General features: G+C 33.7%; 1 protein-coding gene across 1 annotated transcript; it reads right to left on the reverse strand.

Moving 5' to 3' along the window:
• Positions 1-1,029: 1,029 nt before the first annotated feature.
• LOC110642393 (probable L-type lectin-domain containing receptor kinase S.5) lies at positions 1,030-5,646 on the reverse strand. The gene is made up of 2 exons (XM_021794439.2): positions 4,269-5,646; positions 1,030-2,189 (listed from the first exon to the last, which is right to left on the reverse strand). Exons 1-2 carry the CDS (start codon positions 5,566-5,568, stop codon positions 1,366-1,368), a joined length of 2,124 nt encoding a protein of 707 aa, XP_021650131.2. The 5' UTR covers positions 5,569-5,646; the 3' UTR covers positions 1,030-1,365.
• Between the last annotated feature and the right edge of the window lie 15,054 nt (positions 5,647-20,700).

Here is a 20,700-nt window from a genome sequence, read left to right on the forward strand (position 1 = left end):
AAGAAAGGAGAATCAGGAAAGGGAAGGAAGAAAGGAAAAGAAAGAAAAAAAGAAAGAACGGAAAAAGAAGAAGAAGGAAGAATGGTCCGATTTACTATTTTGATTTTTCATTAAGAATTAAATCAAAATATACTAAATCCATACTAACTAGAATTGGAAAAAAAAATCTAATTTTATACATAAGTTTATATATATATATATATATATATTATCTTTCTTTCTTTTACATTTCCTTAATAATTTTAATTATAAATACATTAAATTATATTATAATTCTTAATTATAAGTGTATTAGTATATTATATTATATGTTTAATCCTTAATTATATATGTATTTTATAGTCAAAGAATGTACAATTAAGAAATAGCTAAAATATATATTATATGATATATTATATATTTGCGATTGATTTTAAAACTTAAATGGCAATTTAAGTACAACTTTTCATAACATAAATTGGACCAGGTCAAATTGGAATTGAAGTATAAAGAATCAAATAGGAATCGAAATGTTGAAGAATTGAATCAAAATTGCAGCAACAATTGGATTCAATTTTTGGTTCTCAAGCAAACTCAGAAGTAGAACTAGAATTGCAACCCCCCACTATGTAGTAGGGGCGGCAAATGGGTTAAATTAGCTCGGGACTGACAATTTTGATTCAAGGTTCAAGGGAACCAAAACTAGAACAACATGATCCCCGATTTGGTTCTAGTTTGATTAAATTCATCAGTTGAAATATTTTCAATATTTTTCTTTTATTTTGTTAAAATAACCTAGTTTTTCCCTTAACTAAACCGACTAGTTCTGGTCTAGTTCAAAGTTGGTTTTGATCAATCTTATATTGATCAGTCCTGGTTCCTGGTTGAATCAATTTGGTTTCGATTCTAAATCAACTCTTGGTGGGTCTACCTTGTAGAATGCAATTTGTGGTGCATAATTGGGTTCTTGATCATATCCAGCCTAGTAATATTTTAACCAATTAGGCACAGACTATATGAACAAATGTGGAATGAGACATGCCTCTACCCTGGCTGAAACATAATCTTTTTCTTTTCGACTGCATTTGAAATGCTGACTACTAAACTACAAGAAAACAATCATTAGAAATCTCATATTTTGATTACAACGTACCTACATTACAAGTATACACTAGTAGGCTTCCAAGGACCTGATAATTTAGAAGACTGATGGACTGATATACAGAAAATTCTCATATGTGGAGTGCCATTACACATAAGATCGTCAGAAATGTAGAACAAATGGGTTTTATAAAAAGCAACCCCATTGTAAAACTGGCTTCCTTCTGCAGAAACTCTTATGTTTTTATCAGTCATGAGGCTCCATGTCTCCAGCTGCATAATGCCCTATACTGGGAGATTAGATGATGTCCTCTGCAATATTGTTAGACTTTTTGTTCTGCCACTACTTTGAGAAGAAAGTGTGCTGCCAGAGAGTGATGTGTCGGTGTTGCCAGTGTTACTCATGGAAGGCCATGTGAAGACAGGCTTAAATGGAGGTACATGAGGTGGTGGCAAAGCTCCAGATACAATCTGAAGAATGGCCTGTGTTTTAGGCCTTGCACTGTCTATGGGATGTGAACATGCCAATCCCAAAAGTAAAAGCCTGTTCAATTCGCTCTCCACAAAATCATTCTTTAGTCTTTCATCAACAGCTTCTTGAATACGCCCTTCACGGTGTAACATCCAAACCCAATCGACCAACGAATAAAGATGTTGGTTGTGATGGATCTTGGTTCCAGGACCTTTGCCACACACAACCTCAAGGACCACTGCCCCAAAACCAAATACATCAGATTCAGGGGTAGCCCTTCCTGTATGGAAGCATTCTGGAGCAACATACCCCATGGTACCTGGAACACCTCCTAATCCTAGCTCAGCGTAGGAGTTTCTTTCATTCTCCAGGGCTCTGGCAAGGCCGAAATCACCTAGCCGGGCATTGAAATCCTTATCAAGCAGGATGTTGCTGGCTTTGAGATCTCTGTGAATGACCTTTTGATCATACTCATTGTGCAGGTAATGTAATGCAGATGCTATTCCTTCCAGTATCTTGCGTCGACGACTCCAATTCAGTGTTTCCTGCTCGGAAGCCTCATATAGATGCTTCTCCAGGCTGCCGTTTGGCATGAAATCATAAACTAGAAGAAGCTTCCCCTTCTCATAGCACCATCCTGTAAAGAATGTATTTGAGAAAATTGTTCATCAGAAGTGGAATTTGATTTTGAATCATTTGCTAATATTGCAGACAACATTCGATTTACATGCATATGTTTAAGAAAGGAGAATATTTTTTTTAAGAAAATCTTTATTTAATTATAAAATTAAATATGAATTTATAAATAAAATAATACTTTTAAAATAAAATCAAAGATAAAACTGATTCATAATTCTTTGATATAAGTAATTTTGATTAGGATTTTATAATATTACATAAAACCTTATTTATAGAAAAAAAAATAGCCAATGTAGATATAGAATAATAAAGAATGATAAGATAATATTTTAAATCATCTAAGCTTTCTAATTTAAGTTAAAAATCCAATTAAATTGACTTCTAAAAAGGATTAAAATTCTAAAACATTTGATAAGACTTCTTGTAGAACATATAATTTCTAGGATAAGAATTGAAAATAAATAAAGAATAAAAGGGAAGACTTTTAGACGTAGATTTGGTTATTATTAAATTTAAAATTAAAATCAAACCAATTCAATTTTAAAGTGAAATTAAGCTAGAATCAATAAAAATCATATCGATAAAATTGATTTTAAATATGAGTAAAATCGATTAATTCAGTTTGATTATGTTCAAATTCAAACTAAAATCAAAATTTTGTCTTTTAAAAAATTAAAAAAAAAATCAGTGGTTGAATTTAATTAAAAAGAATTAAATTGAATGTATATTAAAATCGAACAAAATTAAAATAAAATAAAAATAAATATTTTTTAAAAAAATTAATCAAATCCTTATGTATACTTCAAAATTTTAAACTAAAACTATCAACTTTGATGTAAAACTGATTCCAGCCGAACCGATTTAGACTTTGCTTTTTTGCTTCTGCAAGTAATCAAAAGCAAGAGAAAAATATTTTGAAAACTCGGCTGGTTGACCTTTCCATACCCAAAGTCTTCGCAGGCCGTCTGCTTTTAAGCTTTGTAAAGCCTTAGCACCCAACTTTTGAACTTGTCAAGACTTCAATATTAAATTTTATTTTTCTTTTGTCATCTAGTATTGGTCTCAATCCGATGACTCATCTTTAATACTAAAATTTTATAACTTAATTTTTATATTTTAAAAAATAAGTAATTTAATTTTTAAAATTTAATAAAATATAAAAATTAAATTATTAAAAAAACAAAACTTTATGAACTAAATTATTTTTAAATTAAAAATAAAATAAATATATTTTTATCATTTTTTATAAATTTAATGGTAAGTTAATAAAATTCTAACCGTAGGGAATAGTTATGAATTTTGTCAAATTTTAAATATTAAATTGCTTGATTTTAAAAATACAAGAACTAAATTATAAGTTTTGTCAAATCTTAGAGATAAAATTATAGTTTATCCTTTTTATATTATTTATTTTTAATTTTGAAAAATTATTATCTCATCACTAATTAACTATTTTATCCTCCTATATTAGTCCTTATACTTTTTGTTTTGTTCTATTTACTATTTAGTTATTTTGATCATTTAGAAGCTAGTTTGAAATTCACTCATTCCATGAAATTTGAAAAATATAATTATATAATTTCTCAATTTTCTAAGTTTTGAATTTTTTCTATAATGGTAATTTATCTCTTCTTTGAAATTAAATTATCTAACAAAAATTTGATTTAAACTGATTAGTCCTTATACTTTTATTCTGTTTACTTTTTAGTTCTTTTGATCATTTAAAAACTAGTATGAATTTCATTTAATTCCTATAATTTGAAAAACATAATTATATAATCTTTCCATTTTCTAAGTCTTGAATTATTTCCGTAATGTCAATTTATCTCTTATTTAAATAAATTAATTAATAAAAAACTTAATTTAACTTGAATATAGAAATTAAAGATTAAACAGAATAAAAAGAATTGTATTAACTAATATATTTTTCAAAGTAAGAAGACAAAGTGATTAATTTTATTAAAATAAAAAGATTAAATAATAGTTTTTACTTTAATTTGTGGGAAAAAAATTAAATATTAAGAATTTTAAGTGATTGAAAAATAAGTTTGTGATAGAAATGAGGAATAGTAATTACCAACTAAACGAACAAGATTCTTGTGGCGAAGACGATGAATGATGGTGAGCTCAGCAAGAAAATCATCTTTTCCTTTTATATTATCTCTGGAAAATTTCTTCACAGCAATTTCTTCTCTGCTTTTTTCATGGAGGACACCTTTATAAACTATGCCAAATCCTCCTTCCCCTAGCTTCATACTTTCCTGGAAGTTGTTTGCAGCCTTTTTTAATTCCTTGTACTTGAATTCCCTTGGCATACCTGGCAACCATTTCAACTTTCCAAACTCTGCTTGCTCTTCTGCTTCAGCAGATCCTGTTCTTGATCCCGATGAAGATGATGATCTCCTCTTTCTCATACAATGAACACATCCATATATTGCTGTTATCATTGTTATGGTTCCTGCTGGAACACCTGCCCCAACAACAATCTTCCACCAAGATTTCTCATCTCTTTCCTCTGGGATATTTTCTATCTGAAAATCCCATTTCAGCACGCAGTTTAATTCAATCTGTGGATCCCCTGTGGAAGCTGCAAACCCAAAATAAGATTCTTGTTTCAGGTACTTTTTCAGGTCAATGATGTGGCTTAAAATAGGCTCTTGTGGCTTGGAATTTCCTTCTTTAGCCATGTAAATCTGCATCACTTTGGTGGTGCCATTGTAATCAACCCAGACGCTGTAGTTAGCACCTGGGGGTGGAGGAGAGAGTGTGAGATTGTACTCATCGAGCGAGACGGCCTTTTCTGATTTGATGGTATTGATATTTAGCCCAATGTGATCTCCATCTAAAACATCAATGTCATCTTGCTTCAGGGTGTCGAATTCTATTGCTACAATGTGGTTTTCAGGGTTAGAATCAGTGGAGGCATTTGTGAGACCAAGCCACTGACCATAACTTTCTGCTGGAATGCTAGAATTTGGAGCTATAAGAAAAGACAAGCCATGACCTGCTATCCACTCAAATTTTCTGTAAATGTTAATGACAAAACTAGTGTTGAAGGAGGCTAATATTGCATCAGATGATGATGATGACCAGATCCTGAAAGGTTCAGGATAAAAGATCCTACCGGACTTGTTGATGTGAGTCTGATGGAAAGCTTCATTAAGGGACTCAGGAGTTAATTGAAGAGCTCCATTGTTGATGGAAGAACTGCCTTCAAACTTCAAGAAACTCGTATTCTCCTTATGAAAACTTAGAAAATTGAAATGAAATTGCTCAGCAGCAACAACAGAAGAAGAAGAAAAAGAGGAAGCAGATAGAAACGCAAGATTGGAAAAGATTATAAGTGAAATCCAACAAGTTTGATTTTGGATACCCATTAGAGAGATTGATAGATGGAGGAAGAAGATGAATATGCAGAAGGAAGCGGGGATTAAATAATCAAGAATATAATTAAAGAATTTGAAGATATGCAATATATATATATATATAAAGAAGGAATAATTAGTTTTCATTGCTTTTTTCCAAGTTATTTCCAGACTTTTGAATATGATGATTTTCTTTGTATATTGGAGGGCATTGGTTGAATGATTAGTTGTAAAAGTTGAAGTTTTAATGAGTCAATTTACTTGCCTTTAAGAGTCAATAATTTCAAGCTATGCTTTCTCAATATATATATAAGCAACTTGATTTGGTAAGACCAAAACTAAGTCAAAATTTTAAAATAGGACAGAGATCCTCAAGTGAATCGTCTCTCTCTCTCTCTCTCTCTCTCTCTCTCTCTCTCTCTCTCTCTCTATATATATATATATATATATATATAAATTTCCTGCTAATCTCCCAATATTTAACAATTTTACCCATCTTTAGAAACTTGCTCTCTTTGCCATTGTCATTTAACAATTTCGCTCTTTGCTAATCTTACAACTTAATATGATCATTTGCAAGTAAGGTCACATCAGCAATTAATGTTCCTACCTCCCAAAGGCATATTGAACTTCAAAAGCTAAAATGACCATTGAGTCTACAGGCATGGGGTTTGAACATGCTTCATACCAAACTTTTTATCTAAAATATTGTCTCAACAGTCTAGTGTAACCCTTCTTCAAACCAATTTGGTATATTAACTCACTCTCACACATTCAGATCAAATATTTGGAGCGTAGAATACTTATGGAGAGTCCAAACACTAGTTGAGAGACTTTGATTGTAATAATCTGAATTTTTTAAAAATATAAATTTTTATATTTTTATATAGTATTTAAATATTATTTTAATATTATCTAACTAATTTATAATTTTTGTAAAACTTTCATTTATATATAATTAACATTATTTCTAAACATATTTTATAAATTATTTAATAATCTAATTTTAATTTAAATGATTAGTTTTAAATATTAATGTTAAACCAATTAACAAGAAATATTATTTCATTATTTTTAACCTTAGTTCTAAGATTTGATTTATCGTTATTAATTTGCTTATTATTATCAATATCATTTATTGTATTTTTTTATATTTTAATTATACATATATTTGTATTTTGGGACCCAATTGAAAGAAATTTGGGACTAATTTGAAAAACATAAAAAAAGATCAAGGATTAAAAAAGAATTAAAACTTTCCAGGAATGAATATAAACAAATGCTTGTCTAGATTCATTCCTAGATTGTATATAAAAAAAAAAGGCAGCAACATTATTTTTCTCTCTCCCTTTCCCTCTTTCTCCCCTCTCTCTCCCGTCAACTTGTTCCACACCACCACACCCCCCCCCCCCTGGAACCTTTTTCTACTGCCGATGAGCCACCACCCACCAACCATGATCAACGAGGCCCGCCACCACCTTGGGAGATGCCGGCGAGCCACCAGACAGCCGGAGCGGCCCTAGCAGTGGCGCGAATGAAGGAAATTCCTCCTTCAATGCACACATAGGGGTAGCAGCTTTCAGGCATGATTCCAGCTTCATCCGACGTTCGATCAAGGCATTCTTGGTGGCATTGGAAAGCTCATTCCGACAGCTTTCTTTTGATACCAATTTTGTAGCAAATGATGGTTAGAGGAAAAAGTTGTGGAGGAGAGAAATTTTAAATTTTTCAAGTTTTCTGATCAGATCTAGGACGATCCGACCGTTGGATCAATAATCTGAGTCCATCGATGGACTCAAAGCAATGAAACCTTTGAGATGGGACTGACCCCACTCCGATTGGACACCTTTTGAAAAAGGCAATCATCAGACGGTCCAAATCACTTGGTGAGATTTTCAACCTTTTTCAATGCCTGTAAATTAAATATAATTGTATGATAGTTATTAGTAATTTATGGACTTCATTTAAGTGTAATCGGATCGATGTTAGCTCATCGGTGCTTAGAACTGAGTTTTTAGCTTGATCCAGCTGGCTGGTGGCCCGTCTCGGAACATAGTCAATATTACAACCAATTCTAGCATTTTTAGACGTTTCAAACGCATTTCAGGTAGCAGAATTTGCAAATGTAATCTCTAACTCAAGTTGTGTAATTTGTGCCTTAATTAAGCTAATTGATTAAATCTGTAAAATATTCCTGCCTTAGTAAAATTAAGTAAAATAATTTTAATTAATACAAGAACAATATGGAGGACCTCAAGGAATATTTGTATAATTTATGAAGTGCTGAAATAATTATTTGGACTGTAGAGGAGTTAGGGACCCGAGCAAGAGTTTGAAGGATTGGATTTAGATTAGGATTTTGTAGGCCCCGGATAAGCATTATAATTGTTGTTATGGGCTAGAGGCTTTGTTGATTGCTGTGGTTACATTTTTTTTGCAGGGGGGTTAGGTCCAGTTATAGGGAAGACTCTGCCAAAATTTCGACAAGACCTTAGGATTTATTTTGATCCTATAGTTTGAATTAATTACTTAATTTTGTCAATTTTTTTATAGAAGTCCGTGCGTATATTTAGGTGATCAGTGTCAACCATCTTCTCCTTCTAGCTGAACCAATTGCGAATGAGTAGATCAGTCTGTATTTGGATATTGATTATTTTTATAATTTCAATATTAATCATATATCTGGCATACTCGTGCATTTTATAAGTAATTAATTATGCACATAAATAGTTGATATATTAAGAATATTTTGGTTGTTGCATATTTAATTATTATTATTTATTTGTGATTACTGCCCTGAGAATAATTTGGAGCAGTGTGTGTGTGTTGGCGTGACTATGTTGCGGATATAGATATGGGTAGGATGGGTAGTCACGGCTGGAGCTTAACTCACTGGGATTCAATCCTTATATATGAATAATTCAGGGTGAGTACGACTTTGAGTTGATCTCACTAACCTCCGCACTTGGATTATTAAGTGAAAGTCCAGCTTGAGTTAACCTCGCTGGTAAGTATTGGATTAAGAGAGCTATATATATATATTGATGTGATACGTTAGGTGTGTGAGTGGCTCTAAATTAACTTCTCATGTGAACATTGGGTGAATTAATTGTTTTATGTATTGGATGTGCATTTCATGGTAGGATTGCACTAATTTTAGATAGTTATAGAAATTGCATCTATAATCAATATCTAAACTCTCTGAGTCAAATGCTCATTCCTGTTCAAATATTTTTTCTAAGTTATAGGAGGAGCGAGTTTAATTCTTCGAATCTAACCTGCATTTTTCCTTCACAGGTTGTGCTTCTTAATTTAATAGTTTCTTGAATCTATTTATTTATTTAATAACTAAAACTTCACTGTGATATTGGGTTATGTATTTATGGTATTAATTAATGAAAAATTATTATGATATTAAATAGTTTATGCATGATGGTGTCAGGGTTGAGCTGAACTCCCCTAGCTTTGGTTTCTGATGGTCATTAGGTTGGATTGACCCAATAAAAATATAATATTTTATTTTATTTTTGCATATTGGTCCTTAATTTGGCCTTGGTTATGGTTTTGGGAATAGTGAGACTTACTATAGGCCTCGAGGGTTTTATGTCGACCCCAGTAGTAGTGTCGGTCCGACCCATGGAATCTGGTCTTGATAAAGTTGGTATTAGAGCTTAGGTTCTAGATTAATGGGAAAGTGTATACCTAAAGTTGTCACAAGTGGAGTATAGGATCCTATTTCATCTTCTTCTGTAATTCCTTAGGATCCTGTAAGTTGTGCTGTAAGGTGCAGATTATAATACCAACATGGGATTATTGTGTAGAGCTGTGTGCATTCCCATGGTGTTCCCTGATGAGGGTGTTTGTAGATAACCTCTAGCTTGGTATAGACATGCCAAAATAGAGTTTTATTTTTGCACAAGAGTTTGGAACTCCTAGTTAGAGGTTTAAACCCTTGAGCTAGAATATCGAAGGTCATAATTGGGTGGCAACTAGAGTTAGTGACTTGGTTGCCCTAGCATGAGCTAGAGTTATATCAGGAATTGCCATAAGATTAAAGGTTTCAATATAGTCACAAAGTAAAGGTAACACCTACAAAGTGAGACAATCTGGTCTCCGATATGGGGTCTTGGATAGATTTGGCATTACAATGGATGCTTTGCTTAAAGATTAGTAAAAATAGTATCTTCTTTGTGTGGCAGCAAGGCATAAAGTATGACTTTACTTCCCTAAGAGGAGACTAGATGCTATGAATGATGTTCATAGCTTATGGAATGACATTTTAAGGGGTTTGCAGTGTTATAAGAGAGTAGATAGTCTGACATGATTGTGGCAAGGTGGCAGATGCAGTACCTCTTTTACAGTAAATTGTGATGTAAGTTATGGTCTTATCCTTTCAGACGAGATAAAAGGTTACTATTGATGATGGTGACCTACAAAATAGTGTCCTAAATGGGACATAAAGTGAGGTAGAGAGTTATTGGCTCAGGTACCCTGGAGAGGGTACAAGTTTCATTGTAGGAATCATAAGTGATTAGATCATATTGGATGTAAAGCCTTTAAATTGAATGACGGATTTGAGTACCCAGTACCTTAAATTTTAGCTAATTGAGTGAATATGAAAAAATATAATTACTGTAAATCCCCTCCTTGAGGTAGTAAGGGGTAGTATATAGTCTAAAGGATAGGAACAGAGGTCACACAATGAATGGATGGCTACAACTTCTTAAATTCCTCTTTAACTTCTTAGTGCTCAATACAAGAGTATACTCTAAACAGAATAATTTTAAGGGTAGTAAGTTAGCAAAGACAAATTACAGAGTGCCAGTAAATAAAGGAAGTGTCGAAATGAAAATTTGGACAGTTGGTTGCAGATGCAGTATAACCCGAATACCAGTGAAAATGCTAGCTAGAGTGGTCAAAGGACCAATTCTGAGTAACATAAAGATGTTGATGACTTGATAAAGACAGTGAAGGGATATAAGTTTCTAACATAACAGTTAGGTCAAGAAAGAGGATAGAGCTAAAGAATAGAATAATTAAAGTTGATTTGGGTAAGATAAAAGGAGTTGGCTTAAAAAAAATAATAAAAAAAAAAAACTAAAAAGCCCATATTAGGGTAAGATTAGGAAGAGTAGAGTCAAGATACAGAGGAAGCAAAATGCAGTTCTAGGAAAGGTAAATGAGATAAACAGAAAGGTAAAGATAAAGAGCTTAGAAAAGGATGGCATTAGGGAGAACATTTATCATGGTATAAAACCTAAAAGTGCAGGACTCATAATAGGTCATAGTTGGTGCAGTATTAGGAGCCAGAACATAGAGCTCAGAGTTATAAGATCTGGATTAGACTATGTCTATTTGCTATCCCTAAGGCAAAATAAGGGCAATGTGACAAGGACCCTTTAGACTATTGATAGTATGAAAAAAGTTAGGTGAAATTTGCAACCAAAGTAGGTAATAGCTAGAGGGTGTGTAATAGTAACTCAAACTATCTTATCAAACAAAGAAGCGAAGTCAATAGGTAGTAAGTTGAATAAAACACAACTTAATGGATTCAAATGTCTGTAATAAAAGGTTAGGCAAGTGTTTGTAATGTGACCAACAGGTTGAATTTGTAAGGAAAAATGAGAGACAATTTGATAATATGCAACAGAATAATAGTAGAAGAAAGGATAGGATAGGTATAGATGTTACTCATAAGTTATTAAAAAGTACAAGGATTAGAGGAGTGATTGTTGGCAAGACTAGAGTTAATTCTGGAAGAATCTATCAGTGCTTTATCTTCCAGAACATAGCAGAATATAAGGGGCACTAGACAAGTGATTATATGTGTAGAGGACAAATAGAAAATAAGAAGAGACTATAAATTCTAAGATGATATGTTAGGTAGGACAATAGTATAGCAAAATGTAGGTACAGCTGATATCTTATAATAGAGCACATTAGTTGCGAAGAGATGATGAAAAATTGAAGAGGAGGATCAAGAGACATGGGCAGATTTGAGGCTAAAGTCTAGAAAGCTATAGACAATAGATGTGGCTATATCAAGGAAAATGAATGCATAAAGTATCTTGTCTAGGATTGTGGTACAACACACATTTCTTACTACCATGATAGCTTAGGTAGAACTTATAGGTTCAAGAATACCTATTTAACTATGAAGAGAAATTCCCTATAAAAGATAGTAGGGAATGATAATATTTAATGGTCAAGTTAGGAAGGTGGTACAGGAAGGATCATCCACGGTGAATTGCCTGAGTTCCATAAAATGAGTTATAGGTTAGTGCTATAGTGTTATACGATATGTTGTATGTGCCAATGGAAACTAATTGTAGAGTTAGAATTTTGGAAGTAATGGATTTAAAAATCAAGTTAGGATTAAGAAATAATGAAAAGGTTAAAGTTAACATTGATGGGATGGATATCTTCAAAGAAAAGGCATAAAGTGAGAAAAGATAAAAAGAAATAGTATGAGAGAGACGCTAAGGGATGTTTAGGAAAAATTATGGAAAATTTATGGTAAAATGGCAGGTTTAGGGGGCGATAGAGCCTCGATCGAAGTACCAATGTATGAGGATGTATGTCAGATAGTAAGAAGTTTCAAGCAGAAGTCAAGGAATTCCCTTTTTAAGAAAGGATGAGGATATGATAAGTCATGTTGATTGGGTAGCTCGAGATTACATAAACTATTGCTAAGTCAGAAGAGAGACCAGTTCACTTTTCGATGTCTATAAATGGTGTAAGGAACATTTGGCTTTTGGATGGAACTCTCCATAGCTGATTTCCTATGAGATAGGTAGGAGTCAGTACAAGGACCTTGTTAGTGGCGTGAAGTAAGTGGGAAGTTCATAATATTATGGAATTAAGAAGTACAGGTGCTTTTAGCATGGAGAAAGTCTTACAAAAGTTTCAATGGCTAACAGAATCAGTAATGATCTCGGGTAAGTTACGTATAAAAGTAGTTATATCAAAAGGGCACTTCATAAGACTTTGTAAAGCAGACAATATGATTCACATCTTTGCACCACAGAGATTGGTAATAGAAGGAAATCAAGACTAGTATTGCTATATACCATATCTGAGTGCAGTGGAAGCATAGTGGGTACTAGAGATATCAGAAAAAGATCAACAAGTACTCAGATGTAATGGCCTAGTTTCAGATAAAGGATGGTAGCTAGCGTGCTATAATAGGGATAGTTGCAAGCAAAGTGCTTTTAACCATCTTTGCATAGCTGGAGGAGCAATGCTCGCACCTGTTCTAATAACTTTCTTTTCTTGATCCCCTGTTTGTTTGAAAATTTGGGGATAAATTTTTCTTAAGGGGGAAATAATGTAATAACCAGCATTTTTTTTAAAATATAAATTTTAATATTTTTATATAGTATTTAAATATTATTTTAATATTATCTAACTAATTTATAATTTTTGTAAAACTTTTATTTATATATATTTAATGTTATTTCCAAACATATTTTATAAATTATTTAATAATCCAAATTTAATTTAAATGATTAGTTTTAAATATTAATGTTAAACCAATTAACAAAATATATTATTTCATTATTTTTAACCTTAGTTCTAAGATTTGATTTATCGTTATTAATTTGATTATTATTATCAATATTATTTATTGTATTTTCTTTATATTTTAATTGTATATATAGTTGAATTTTGAGACCCAATTGAAAGAAATTTGGGACTTATTTTAAAAACATAAAAAAGATCAAGTATTAAAAAAGAATTAAAACTTTTTAGGAATGAATCTAAACAAATGCTTGTCCAGATTCATTCCCAAATTAAAGAAAACAAAGGCAGCAACATTATTTTTCTCTCTCCCTTTCCCTCTCTTTCTCTGTCGGTGAGCCACCACCCACCACCCATGGTCGACAAGGGGTGCCACCACCCTGGGCGATGCTGGCTAGCCACCAGCCAGCCGGAGCGGCACCAGCAGCGGCGCAAATGGAGGAAATTTCTCCTTCAATACGCGCGCAGGGGCAAAAGCTTTCAGGAGTGATTTCAACTTCATTCGACGTCTGATCAAGGCCTGCTTAGTGGCGTTGGAAAGCTTATTCTAAAAGCTTTCTTTTGACACTAATTTTGCAGCAAATGATGGTTGGAAGGAAAAAGTTTTGGAGAAGAGAAGTTTTGGGTTTTTTAAGGTTTCTGATCAGATCTAGGATAATCCAACCGTTGGATCAATGATCTGACCGTTAGATCAACAATCCGAGACCACCAATGGTCTCAAAGCTATGAAACCTTCTAGATGAGATTGACCCCGCTCCGATCGGACACCGTTTGAAAGAGGCGATAATCAGACGGTCTAGATCGCTTAGTGAGATTTTGACCTTTTTCGATGTTTGTAAATTAAATATAATTGTATGATAATTATTAATAATTTATGGGCTTCGTTTAGATATAATCAAATCAATGTTAGATTAGAGGTGCTCGGGATTGAGTTTTCAGCCTAATCCAGTTGCTTGACGGCCCGTCTCAAAACATAGTCAATATTATAGTCAATCACAGCATTTTTAGACATTCTGGATGCATTTCAGGTAGCAGAATTTGCAAAAGCAATCCCTAACTCAAGTTGTATAGTTTGTGCCTTAATTAAGCTAACTGATTAAATTTGTAAAATATTCCTACCTTAGTAAAATTAAATAAAATAATTTTAATTAATACAAGGACAATATGGAGGACCTCAAGGAATATTTTTATAATTTATGAAGTGCTAAAATAATTATTTGGACTGTTGAGGAGTTAGAGACCCGAGCGAGAGTTTGAAGGATTGGACCTAGATTAAGATTCTTATAGGCCCTGGATGGGCATTATAATTGTTATTGTGAGCCTGAGGCCCTGTTGGTTGCTATGGTTGCATTTTTCTTGCAAGGGGGTTAGGTTCAGTTATAGGAGAAATTTCGCTGAAATTTCAGCAAGACCTTAGAATTTATTTTGATTCTATAGTTTGAATTACTTATTTAATTTTGTCATTTTTTTTATGGAAGTCCATGTGTATGTTTAGGTGATCGATGATGGCCGTCTTCTCTTTCCAGCCGGACTAGCTGTAAATGGGTTAACTAGTTTGTGAGTTGGATATTGATTATTTTTGTAATTTCAATATCAATTATATATCTGGCATGCTCATGCATTTTATAAATAATTAATTATGTACATAAATAGTTAATATATTAGAGACATTTTAGTTGTTGCATATTTAATTATTGTTATTTATTTGTGATTGTCGCCTTGAGGATAATTTGGAGCTATGTGTGTGTGTTGACGTGAATATGGTGCAGATATGGATATGGATATGGGTAGGAGGGATAGTCACAGTTGGAACTTGACTTGCTGTGTAACATCCCCACTGTACGTGTTCTGTACGTTCTGTTGCTCTAGTGGCTAAATAACAGTCCAGGCAAGTTAGGATGTCTGGAACTACACTTCGGTGATAGTGAACAGACATATAATGATGAAATAAATAAAAAGAAAATACAAGAAAAATCAAACAAAAAAATGAAAGAGAGAAAATGATACTAAGTTAAACGAGCCGGCACCGCAGCGATGGGTGATCAGACTGGAAGGCCGTTGTCGACCCAGACCTGGAGAACCCTCTGAATTTAATTTTGAGACATAAATAAAGGTTTATTGAAATGTAATTGATAATATAAATATCAAAGAAAAATTAATAGATTAGTACAAAGAAAAATGAAAAATCGAGAAACAGACAAAAATCGGTATTACCGAAAAATCGGGAATATAACCGAAGTGGGGTATTTTAGTCATTTGACACATAGTGTTGCCTTTTGACCTCAATCTCCATTAAAAATAAATGATATTACACTTAGAAAATGTCAAAGAAAAATTAGAAAGTTAGTATAAATGAAAAATAAAAATTAAAGAAATCGGCGGTACAGGGAGTAAATCGGTGTTACCGAAAAAGTCCGAACTTGACCCGAAGAGGGGCATTTTGGTCAATTGACATCTAGAGTTGACTTTTGACTTAAATGTCCATGAAAAATAAGTGGTATTATATTTTGAAAATTTAATGAAAAATGAAATTATAAATGAAATGCAATTAAAGGAAATATGGGGCTATAATTAGAATTATGAAAGTTTAATTATTTTAACTATTATTTAAATGTTTAGTGGGGTATAAAACCATAAGTGAACAGCATTTTCCACTAAACCATTTCATCTTCTTCACTCCTTCATCAGCATTGCCGAATTTTATTTTCTCTCCCAAGCTCATCCATGGATGCCCATATACAAGCCTTCATGCACCATTAATCAAGCCATCATTTCTTCAAGAGTCCTTCATTAAACTTGTTCTACACATCATGGGCAGCATGTAGGAAGCAAGAAAGAGGAGTTTTGGTGAAGTTTAATCAAGCCCAAGATGAGGTTAGTGCTTAATCTCCCCATTTTCTTTCATTAGATCTTGTTTTGAGCTTTGGGTGAGTTGATTTGTGAAGAAATTGAGTAAATTAATGTATATTTGGTGAGCCCTTCATTTCGGCAGCCAAGACATTCATGGGATTTTGATGTGTTTAAATGATGTAGATGAGTTTAAAGATGATGTTTGATATGGGTATATATATGGGAAGTGATAGGACTTGAATTGGTTGAAATTGAGAAATTTAAATTATGGTTTGAAACAATTATTGGAGATTTGTGATGTTGCTTCATTTTGGGCAGCCATGAACCCTTGTTGAGCTTGAGTTATTTTTACTTCTAATGAATGAAAATGAAGGTTGAATTGTCCAAATGAAAGTTGTAGTAAGTTTGTGCACAAGTATGTACATGTAGTGTTTAGATTAAAGGTGTGAAATGGAACCTTGAAGCCTTGAGCAAACTGCCATGTTTGGCAGCCCCTAATAGCATGAAATTGTGTGTGAATATATGGTTATTAATGATATATGTGAATGTCAATTTGTGGGCAGCAAGTGTAAGTGATGTTGAAGTATGAATATGTTGAAGTATATGTGTAATATTAACATTGAAGTATGTTGAATTTCGGTGGATGAAAATATTGAAGTTTAATGGTGTATTGTGTGCCTTGTGCACTTGAGTATTCTGCCCAAAATTTTTGCTGGGATTGTGTACAATATATGTATGGAAGTTTTGTTGATTGAATATTGTAGTAATGAGGAGGAGAAGGAACATTAAATTGGGAGTGTATGAGCTTTGTGCAGGTTGTGTATTGAAGACAGCACCTAAATGAGGCCATAAGTGCCAAACTATGAACCCAATTGATATGAGGCCAATATGGGGTGAAACTAGACACCAAATAGGCCAACTTTCATGTAGAAAGGTTGCCAAAATTCTGCCTAGAAACTGACCTTAAAAAGTGACCAAATCCGGATTAGTGCATTTAAGGCACGAAACGACCATTTGGGCAGCAGTTAGTTTTTAGGCCATAACTCACTCAAAACAGGTCCAATTGACCTGAAAGTTTGACCATGAATAGTTAAGACCTATATCTACAAGTCTTATGAAGACACCCAAACCCAGAAATGTCACGACCCAACCTATGGGCCAGACCGGCACTAGGACCTGGGCCAGCCTAAAGCCCCCGAGGCCCGTAGTAAGCCTTAACTATTCATTAACCCAACTCTAAGGCCCATTTGGGCCCAATATCAAGAAAACAAACGGACAGAGTCCGGCCATAAAATGGACTTTAAAACGGGGAGTTTTCGACTCACCCGACCTGTAAACACAATAAACAATCCATTGGGGAGCTCAGCTCACCCTCCACATACTCATCAACATAATAATAAATGGGAGCTCAGCTCCCTCATCCAATCCATCAAACAGACTTAAAATATTAAGTTTACAGGTCCAACATGAATATAATATTACAGACCAATTTCAAATAATTACTGCTAACACATGCGGAAATTCTAGGAGTAATTAAAATTACACAATATTGATAAACAACCTGCGAGGTAAAAGGCGAGTTAACCTGAACAAAATATCCTCCTGTGGCTCAGAAAATTTTTGAACAGAGTGAGCAGTCGACTCAGAGAGTAAAATATCAATCTTAACTATAATCTCTATAACTATCTGAAACTAATGCAACCTGTAGAGTGAAATGCAACATACACAACATTTTCACATCATAACATCAAAAAGGTAATTTGGAGCACTCACACACCCTGTAGTATCAATCATAACATATGGGAGCTGATCCCCATACGCCTCTCTCTTAAATCCAACACGGTGCCGAATTACTCAAGCTCGGACTTCCACTTAATAACCAAATCGAGGGTCCCAAATAATTACTCAAGCCGTGACTACCCTCGAAGGATCGGGTCCCATGAATTACTCAAGCCGTGGATCGCCTGGCCCTATCCATAGTCCACACCACATCACACGCACGCCAACGCACGCACACTGCTCCAAATTACCACAACAACATTCATGGCACATTAACAGTTATGAATGCAACATAATTCGTGCCTAGAGTTTAACTAAATAAATATATGCATATAAGTGATGCATGGGCATGCTGAACATATAATAATATCGAAATTACAATTAAAATTAATATTTTACTCACAGACTTGACGACAAATTACTGTGGCGGCTGGGCGGAGGAAGAAGGCTGTCCCGGCTCACCTGACAATCATATTACATTTATTTAATACAATCTGACTCAATACAAATAAAGAAAAAGACCAATTACGTCCTAAGTCGTGCCGAAAATCCGGCAGAGTCTCCCCTATACCTAGGACCTACCCAACCTGCAAAAGGGCTAAAAACGCACTTCTATACTCACAATCCATACATCAACAGTTCAATCATATCACACAGCCCCTCCTGGGCCCATCAAATCAATCATCCATCACAATATGTAAAATTTCAATTTAGTCCTTATAATTGACCATTTTTGCAAAAACTGTCCAAATAAGCTCTAAAAATTCTAAAACTTTGCCCCGCGGTCCTTAGCAATATTACTAAGCTATTGCAAAAAGAATCATAATTTTCTAAGCTACCACGAATATTTTACGGATTTTTAATCCTATTTAAGCACTAGAAAATTACGTAAAAACAAGGTTCGGGTTTACCTTTGCCGATTCCGACTTCGGGAACGCGCTTGGGACGTCTGACAATGGGGGCTAGCCAAAACCTCGGTCCAATTCGGAGACTTTTCCGGTAACGGGTCTGTTGGGCCGGAATTTCACAGACCCGGTCAACTGTCGAATTTTCGTGAATTGAGGATACCTACACGAAGCCCAATAATAATATATAAAATCAGGGGTGTTACAAGAAATGACCATAAGCAAGTCAAAAAGCTTGCACAAGTTCGGGTCCAAAAACTGGCCGAACCTAAAATGACCTAAAGTGACCAATTTTGATACATTTTGACCAGCAATAGTAAAATGACCATAACTTGGTCTACATAACTCAGAATGACCTGAAATTTTGCCCTGCGATCCATAAGACATAGACCTACAAGTTTGTAGTTTGGACCGAAACCCGAAAACTGAGGGAACTAGGTCGTCTGGCTAGGTAAAATAGTACACCGAAATCCGGTAAATTGCAATAAAATGCAATACACTTGGAAATGAAATTGGTAGCATATACCAACACTAAAGGGCTATAAAATGTGACATATTGGTAACAATAGAATTGACTCACGTAGAGTGCATTAAGGGTCAACATTATAGGTTGACTAATGAAATGAACTAAAGGGAATAGTACCAAAAGAAATAGGACTTTAAGCTAGACAAATCTAGCAAACAAAAATTGAGAAATTGACCATATCTTGGTCTATACAACTCGAAATGACCTGAAATTTTATCCCGCGTGTAATAAGACATAGAGCTACAATTTTTCTTCTTTGACCAAAAGCTAAAAACCAAGAGAAATAGGACTTTAAGCTAGACAAATCTAGCACAAAAAAATTGAGAAATTGACCAAATTTTGAAGTAAAGGTGCAATCTGTCCAGCTTTAGTAGATTGAGCTACAATTTTTCTTCTTTGACCAGAAGCTAAAAACCAAGGGAAATAGGACTTTAAGCTAGACAAATCTAGCACACTAAAATTGAAAATTGGTAATTACATAAAATGATGCTTGAAGTGATTTGGCAATGAATGCCAACTTGTGAAAAGGGTAAATTGCATTATATTGACATAATATTGAATTATAAATTGTGACATGTCGATGCTAGAATCAACCTATCCATGATGCATAAAAAGGTCAATAATTTTATTGACTAGTGAAAGGCATAAAGATGTATAAACCCTATGAATAAAGAATTAAATATGTAACATTGTAATATGCCCTAATGTGCCTAGTTGACTAGTTTGGATAGGTTGGCATGCCAATAGGATTCTGACAGCTGTTCTGTAAATGAATTTACGTCATTCTGTGTTTTATGGCTTATTATGCCATACTATGATTTTAATAGCCTATGGCTATACAGTTTGTGTTATTATACTCGGTTTAATGCCTAAATGATTATATGGCTTTTTAGCCACACTATTTGCACACCGGGAGACACTTTGTGACCGATGGTGTGACGGCCCGAGGTACTAGGTATCCAGTGCTAGTATATCCGTTTATCCAGTCTGGTCAGTGTATAGGCTATATGGGCAGTCATTTAAAACATTATTCAATTCAAGAAGCTAAGTTAAGTTAAGTATAATGAAATTTCAGTACAATTAAATTAAGTATTGAATGAATGAGTAAAAGAAATTAGCAAAAGCAACATAAAAAAAATATAAATCGCAGAATCGTAGAGACTTGAAATACAATACAGTTAGAATAATTTGTATACTGGGTAGTATTACTGAAAAGTTATAACTAAGCACTTCCAAAGAGGAACAAACTAGTATATAAGATCGTTAATACTAGAAATACCATACCAAATTAAATTGATTCCTGGATATTCGAAATGATGATTTATTTCTTTCTTTTATTGTATATATTATTTCTTGTTATACTATTGCACCACTAAGCAGAAATGCTTAGCGCGATGGAATTGCTTCCTCGCGCAGGTACTGAAGGTAAAACCAGTAGACTGTCGACTGAGATTTTTGGAGTCCAGATCTGTAGAAGTGTCAGAAGAATTGAAGGTTGTCACCTCCTCAGCAATGCATGTAGATAGGGCTCATTTTAAGCATGTTTTATAATCTGTAAATTAT

The sequence above is a fragment of the Hevea brasiliensis genome, chromosome 4 (assembly GCF_030052815.1).
Source record: "Hevea brasiliensis isolate MT/VB/25A 57/8 chromosome 4, ASM3005281v1, whole genome shotgun sequence".
NCBI classification, from domain to species: domain Eukaryota; kingdom Viridiplantae; phylum Streptophyta; class Magnoliopsida; order Malpighiales; family Euphorbiaceae; genus Hevea; species Hevea brasiliensis.